The sequence below is a fragment of the Cantharellus anzutake genome (assembly GCF_015039405.1).
Source record: "Cantharellus anzutake strain C23 chromosome Unknown EI90scaffold_62, whole genome shotgun sequence".
NCBI lineage: Eukaryota > Fungi > Basidiomycota > Agaricomycetes > Cantharellales > Hydnaceae > Cantharellus > Cantharellus anzutake.
The window spans coordinates 68,039-75,909 of NW_024067012.1; the positions used below are offsets into that span (position 1 = coordinate 68,039).

The 7,871-nt window shown below is 49.3% G+C and overlaps 2 protein-coding genes across 2 annotated transcripts; one reads left to right on the forward strand and one right to left on the reverse strand.

Moving 5' to 3' along the window:
• Positions 1 to 789: 789 nt before the first annotated feature.
• On the reverse strand, positions 790 to 2,723 carry EI90DRAFT_2934939 (kinase-like domain-containing protein; the record flags this gene model as incomplete). Its single annotated transcript, XM_039055130.1, has 9 exons — positions 790 to 1,431; positions 1,485 to 1,692; positions 1,751 to 1,800; positions 1,871 to 1,928; positions 1,980 to 2,045; positions 2,097 to 2,166; positions 2,215 to 2,338; positions 2,400 to 2,437; positions 2,486 to 2,723. The coding sequence occupies 9 exons, from the start codon at positions 2,721 to 2,723 to the stop codon at positions 790 to 792; spliced, it is 1,494 nt and encodes a 497-aa protein (XP_038911417.1).
• A 372-nt stretch (positions 2,724 to 3,095) lies between these two features.
• On the forward strand, positions 3,096 to 4,648 carry EI90DRAFT_3019635 (uncharacterized protein; the record flags this gene model as incomplete). The annotated part of the gene is made up of 2 exons (XM_039057386.1): positions 3,096 to 3,678; positions 3,735 to 4,648. 2 exons carry the CDS (start codon positions 3,096 to 3,098, stop codon positions 4,646 to 4,648), a joined length of 1,497 nt encoding a protein of 498 aa, XP_038911418.1.
• Between the last annotated feature and the right edge of the window lie 3,223 nt (positions 4,649 to 7,871).

Sequence of the window (7,871 nt, forward strand, 5' to 3'; positions counted from 1 at the left end):
CGTGGCCAAAAGAGCCGAACGACGGATTCGCCTCGTAGACAGCCATTGCGATCGAAAGACAGGGAAACGGAGCAGTCTCTCTAGTGCTCCTAGATTGGTGTTATAAGCATTTTATAGTAGATTTTTAGGAGATGTGATTGAGCGCTGAAGCATATGGAAGAACTTGAATGTCCCATTTGTTAGGGAAGTGCATGGTCACGAAATCGGCGCCGGCAGGGTCCAATTTCAACAGGCCGGAGAATGCTGATCGGTGACCCTGTTTGTGTCCGTATGCCAGTGTCTTCTACTCGTGTACATCCTCCTGCCAGCCCCATTCATCAACGTGAGGAGCATTAGCGGCGCATGATTGAGGAAATACAAGAATGAGCGGCGTTGTGCGACACATGGGAAGAAGGGTTCGCGTTAGTTATCTTCCGCATCACGATCGTACGAAGGCTGGCCGGTACGCACGCACCAAAAATATCACCTAGACAACATCATATATGATGTTGCATGGGGGGCTGGGCGGTACATCTTGTTTGTACTGCGTCAGCAGCCAAGCCCGCGACCGTTGTTTGGGCGTGTGCCAGCCTCTTTCATACCATCATTCGTGGATACCATCGATACCATCGAAGCTCTCGATCTGACTTCTAAGTGCGAAGGTAGGGTATAATTATACAAGGGTACCGTTCCTAAAAAAAGGTCCTACAGCAAAATCATAATCAACGTCGAGCGGCACTGACCTAACACAAAACAAAAACAGAAATGAAGCTACAGAACATACATATGAAGCAATCCAAGATACATAGACTATCCGACTACGAATTTTTTCATTCTTCCGATCAGCCCATGCAATTTATTACGTTCCTCATGAACCTGAGGGGCGGCTTCGTCGAATTCTTCATCTTCATCGCCGTGGAAGCTGCCGGGCATGCGGCTTCGCCCTTCGGTCGGCCTAAACGCATCAGCTTGGACAGGGTGTGTTGCATGGGATAATTCCGTGGATTGAGCAGGTACTTCAGCAGACGGGCCGCTGTAGGGAGTAAGGTCACGACCAGCTTGTACGGGAGTATCTGGAGTTATGGTAAATGAGGGATTAGGCTTCTCCTCTGGTCCAGACAGGTCCAATCGTGGTGATCCCGGAGATTCGTGGAGCTTGTGGTCGCTTGCATTGGAGCGTCGAAGGGCCCCATTCTCGCCCTCGCCCTCGCTAGTGGCCCACCCACCGCTGGCAGTGCTGAGGTGGCTGGGATTGCTTATGCTAGCATTTGACGCAGATAATGAGCTTGTAACAGAATTCCTTCTTTGCGCTGCCATAAGCGCATTCGCGTTGAAGCGACCTGCCGCCCTGACCTTGATGATTGCATTTTGCCATGTGAGCTTCGGATTGAAATTCTCCCTAATACCGACTGAAATGTCGTGCTCGGTTGAAGCCATATGGGTGGTTAGCCACTGCGCTACGCGGTCAGGAGAAGAATCTGCAACACTGGATCATTAATGCTTACTGCATGCCGCAACGCCTCTTCCGCGGTTGGACGTTCATCAGGATTGGTCTTGAGCAGTGATGATATAAAGTCCTTCGCCTCCTGAGATATCTTTTTCCAATAACGCTCATGGAACTCGATTCGGCCTCGTGTGGTCTCCGCGATGATATCCTTGGCGACATCGGACCGGAACGGGGAGTACCCGCAAAGCATTACATACGTAATGATTCTGTTTGTAAGCGCGGATCTTAGCGTTATAAACATGTACCAACAAAGTAACAACCAACCCCATACTCCAAATATCGACAGGTTTTCCATGCCCCGATTGTGACAGAACCTCTTTAAGGGCGATTAATCGAAATAAAGGATCTGGAGCCGCCAAGAGTCATGTACTTGCCTGGGGCGACATAACCCAGCGACCCTGCTAAAGACATCAGCTTTTCATCCCCTTCCAAGTGCTTGGCGCTGGAAGCAGAATTCAATGCCATGTGAGGATAATAAGGCGATGAGACGCACATCCCAAAATCAGCAATTACGACGTCTGATGTATCAGTTTGATTACGATATAGGATATTCTCGGGTCTGTCGAAGAAGCTGAACGAGAATGATTCACTTCCGATGGGAAAGGCTCACTTCAAATCGCGATGCACAATATCGTGCTTGTGGAGGTAAGAGATAGCGGACAAAACGGACCGCACAACAGCTGGAAAGGGCTGAGAAAATGCAACGCAATATTGACTATGCGGCGCACCAACAGCATCCGCCTCTGTAAATTTCCCGCGCTTTGATATCCGCTCAAAGAGTTCTCCGCCCATAGCAAGCTCAAATGCTAGGTAATATTTATCTCGGGATTCGAACCATTCGTAGAACTTGACCTAAACACCCTTCAGTTAGACCCCATGAGAACTGGGCATGATTCCAGTCATAAACACCCACAATGTTGGGATGGTCCAACCCTTTCAGCACCTGCATTTCTGGATGGATTGTTAATCGAGACTTATCAGAACAATGTATCTACTAACCTCCCCAGACAAGTTGTTCGTTGCCTTTGACCTTTTTCTTAGAAATGACCTTCAGCGCAACATCACTTTGACCCAGCACCTTCACTCCAGGAGGATTGGTGTCATCCTTCGCTGGATCCCAAGTAGCGCGTAGCACTTTTCCAAATGTCCCTTCACCTAACTGTCCGTGAAGATCATATGCTTTCTTCTTCACAAACGATGGGGGTTGTTTCAAGAAGACGTCCTTGAGCTTTCCCATTGTACGCCAAATATAGAATCCCTGAGTTGAATCAGGCGGCTACTGGCTAAGGTGTGAGTGACGGCGGAAGCGCCAAGACGTAGTGCCAGACTGGAAGGTCCCGGATCGAGGGCTGTGCATGCTTGCATTACATAAGCATCCCGCCCGTACTGATCGCTAGGCAGGTGACCAGCCTCTCTTTAACGGATCGCGGTAACTCCGAGGAGAATTGTATTGTTACCACGTCTGAGCTTCCACGTCGTCGACAATCCCAGAACCATTTGGACACGATTACCGTCGGACTTCATTGGTTTTTGCGCTGTACAGCCTATATTTTCTCTCCGTTGACGTGACACGCGTGTGGCTGCGGTAGCTTTTCTAAAACCTGCTCGGATGGAGAAGCATCCACACCCAAACGACGTGTTGGACCATGCGCCAGAGCTTGGGGCAACCATTCCCCCCGTTCTACCTAACGAGAGTGACGGGAAACACCATTCGATTACCCAAAGTCTCGCACTCGAACACCAACTCAATAGTGAACTCGATAACGAAGTATCACACTCCGCCACTATGAAAAGCCATGAGAACGAGCCCTTTCCCTCGCCTTCTTCTCTTAATCCTGAGGTCCTTCACTCTATCGTCGTCGAACTCCGAGACACCTTGAAGCGCGAACGTGACAACTTCGCGACCGCCCTGCATGACGCCGTGACTAAATCCGCACAGCTTGAGTTGCGCAACGCGGATCTTGAAGAGAACTACAACACGGTAAAGGCGCGCGCAGATGTTGCGGAGGGAAAACTGGTAGAAATGGAACAGAAATACACCGAGAGTGAGCAGTCGCTTACCATGCTCCGTTCCAAGCTGGAGGACAGTAGGAGGAGCATCATGCGTTTGCAGTCGGATCTATCGAAGCGCGCCAGTACGCTGGGGACCTCTACATCCCAAAATACGAAGCGCATGAGCTTGGCGGAAGTGGGTCAGCTGCTGCCCAATCGCGAAACCCCTCACACAGGAGGATTTCAAGCATGACAGACAATCTCATGGCCCCGTCTTCACCGCCTCCCCAGACCTTGCCGGTGTTGGATATTTCTCTTGCTTCTCCCACTTCACCCCCTCTCACTCCTATTTATGCCACGAACCCCTCTCCCCGCTCTTTATCACCACCTGTTGATACATTAACGGACCAACTACATCCCTCCGCCGCAGAGATTGCCTCGCTTCAGGCTGAATTGTCTGCCACAAAGGTGGCTTTGATGGAAGCAAAGGAGGCGAGACAAGCGAGCGAGGACTGCTTGCGCGCATTGAGAGAATTTATCGCATCTAGTTCCTCGCCCTCAGATGGGAAAGACGGGTTGAAGTCGCCAGATTTTCTTAATATCCAGCTCCCTCCATTGCCGACAGACACTGGCGTGGATAAACACGGGGATCAAAGCTTGGACTCTGGGAGAAAGGCGGCTGCTGGCTGGGGTTTGAGACTTTGGAAGGACTCGTCTTCATCTTCGGCCTCAAGCACCCCTTCGTTGTCTAGACCCTCTATCGATAGAACTCAATCGTACATGTATGATGGCTCCCCCACGACAGGCAATGTGCCTTTATCTTCAGCTACTTCGATCAACCAAGCACCACCTCCACCGTCCTCATTCCGCTCCAAGCTTGGCTTCTTCTCAAAAGTAGCACCTTCCGCGTTCGCCTTTCCCCACGTCTCGAATCCTTCGGTATCTAGCCAAGACAGTGGCGCAGCCAGATCGCCTGGGGATAGGATGTCCGTTGCCTCGTTGTCTAGTAGGACGATTGACAGCAGCTCGGAAGAAGGGCCGCATACGGATGATGATCTTGTACCGGTCATTCTTCCTAAAGACAGCGGGAATACTTCTGACGATGTGAAGACGCCAGTTCACAGCGGCGGACATCCAGATACATTTGTTGCCGCAGAAAGCGACATCTAGCGAAAGCGTTGTGGCTGGACCGCCCCAGTCGGCTTCCCCCATTTTGGGCCCCCTCCATTCCGAGTTGCCATTCCATTGTTTCACAAATCGTGATGATTACGAATGTTCCCTTGTCACTTGTTCATTCTTACGACGGACTTAATGAAGGTATACACGCCGATTTTTGAGCGCGACAGCGCACGTCTACACAGCACAATAATAGTATGAACGCTAAATGGGGATAATGGGGATAATGGTTCCTACTGGCTCCTAACCTAACTGGTTTTATCATTCAATCGAAAGTCAGTTGGCACCCAAGCCAACTCATCATGATCTCCAGGAACCTCTTGGCTTCCATGAATTCTGCACAGACTCATTCGGTGTCGTACATCCATGCAACATAAGGCTGAAGCAGCCTTTATAGATAGAGGGACTGACTTCTAGAAATGGCACAGCTTATTCGGTATCGGGCGTCCATGCAAACCACTTCTCTGAGCTTGCGGTATTGCGCTGTTACTATGGGTCTATTGGAGAGGGGGAATGATTGAGGGCCCGAACAATTGCAAATGCAGCCCAGCATCTCTGGTGACTGTGAGACTGGTGCCAGTTTTTTGGATTGACACTATTGCTGCAGAAGCTTCGGACACAGGCTGAATGCCAACATCGTCTTGCCGGCGAGTGGCTCCATGGCCGCCGTACGAGTTGCGCGACCAGTTGACATCCTGCATTATCCCGAACCTACCACACAATATTTGGCCTTGCTTACATACGTAAGCTTTATGGTAGCGGAGTTGGCATCAATCGTCTCGATTACATATTTATCCTTTCTCCGTTGTCAATCAACTGGCTATCTATTATGTTGTTATGCATTCGCATTCTTCCTATCATCATTTCTTCATCACCTTATGTATGTATCTATCAATCGCACACCCTCTCTCCTATGGAATACGTTTCCGATAAAAAATACTGATGAATTTTTCCGGGTCAATTTATACTTCAATTGTATGGTGCACACCCATTTTTATCTCTTTGGGCAATGCAAAGTATGCAAAATGGGAGTCTTTACTTACTCTATGTGCTTTCAACGAATTATGCAACTGCATCTCATTGTGGGGATTTGTATTCATGATGCTGGGAAGGGGTCGTGCATGCCCATCTGCTGAATTGACGGAGCCACCCGTTATCCCATGGTTCATCACCTTGCGCTATCCGAACAACTGGCTCAAAGTGCATCAACATCCCTATCATTGTACCATTCCCCCGGCTACTGCGGTCAACTTTGTTCCAGCTGCTATTCATCTTATTATTATACAGCCACTCAGCCCGGGGGACACTCGAACGACGGGGGAAAGATCATCTCTCATAACGTTGTAACCACGCAGCGGTATAAGTGGCTAAGGCAATAACAAGATACATATCAGACAAGAAATATGTTGCGAATTAGTGCTACATGTGGAACGTAGTGCCAGTGGCGTCACCAAACAGTGAAACATGTAGTATATGGATAAAGGATATGATATCAATAACTGATATGAGCATGATATGCGTACCGGCGCGTCGTCATGGCTTGTTCATCCAACATGTCTTCAACGGTGTCGTTCAAGACGGAATTTCTCATCGTGGTCCAAATATAACTGCAGGTGGCACCCTGCGGAACCATCCGAGTTGTCATGAATTAGCTGACACTTTTCTTATTGTGGCTTGGACACTTCAATCTGATGGGTTTTTCGCTGCTCTTGGTACTTGTGCAAAGCGGGGGAACTGCCGAGGAAACGATCAGGGATATTGGCATCTTCCGCTCGACTTGAGTCGCTCTTTTCTGGCATCATCTCGACGGTGTTGATGGATTCGCTGGATGGAGGAGTGTAGGATTGCATATACAAGTTTAACCATTGTTTTGATGCGTCGTCGTTCGTCACAATCGACGGATTGCGCTCGCTGGTTATGGTTATGTCTCCCCAGATACCCCTCACAAGAGGAAGGCGCTTTACTTAGCGGATGAAGTAGATCGATGCTGAACGCGTTAAAAGAGCCGGCAATGGTCTTTGCGGAGCCATCGAAACACTGATTTATGTAGGGTGCCTTTTCGGCGCTGTTCACTATTATCTCTGTGCTCGAGACCTATGGTGTGTCACCAACCAACCAGTAATAACCGTACTCCGCTGGGCCAAATACATACTGAGGGCGTTTCGCGCTCTGACTGAAAGCAGAACTTGGTCTTCTGGTACTGCTACTGGTACTGGTTCGTTTGCAACACGGCGTCGCTTCGTTCCCTGTATACCCTGTATAGCAATCCGTTGAAAAGGTAAATTACCTCGGCCTCGTGTCCGTGGCAATAGTTCCACAATCTTTTGGGTAAACTCACTCTGAGGTGGATCCTTTGGACCGAAAAAATCTGGGGGCCACATGGTCAGATTATACAAGAAAATGACATCACGTAAATGACTTCAGTAGCATCACACTGTCCTTTGTGCCACTTGGAATTGAGTTCGTATTGTTATAGCGGTTAAGCCGCAAATTTTTCGTAGGTCAGAGAGGCCTCAGGCTGCCAGGGCGGCCGTACATGTTGGCGGTGGCACGATGAGGATTGTAAGCTCGTGTTCCGATTAGGAGATTTACCACGGCTTCATAGCCGACATCTATGTAGGGTAGTGAGTTGGTCAAGCTTCATCTGTGGCGGCTCGATGTGACAACCACTTCACTAGATCCGGCGACCGACGTTCCCAAATTCAAAGGGGGAATATTGTCATTATTGTTATTGCGGTCTTCAATCGTCATGCCCGAAATCATTCAATTCTTGGATCAAGGATATCGAAGGAATATGGTGCCTGACAATGAAAACCCGAGGAAGCAGAGATACAAAGAGACTATAAGGAGCCCAAAGATGGGGTGAATGGGGACGGACTCCCCGGGCATCCGAAGCCGCCAATGTACGGTAGATGCACACGCTATGTGGTGTTGGTACGCGAGACCCAGGATAAATGGACTTCGATAATGCAAATAACACGAGGTACGCGGCAGTCCGAGCAGGCACAATCAGTTAAGCGCCCATGAACCATGCGAGGTTGGATCAAAACGGAATCACAAGTCCTCGTGGAAAGTTAAACTAACTTTATACGTTAGTGCAGCATGGGATGCGCTTCTTGATGTAATGAGTGACACATGGCGGTCACCGGAGCATCATTTCCGCACGTCATATGTGTGATTCGCGAGTGGTAATGGCGTTAATTTCCGCGTATTACTA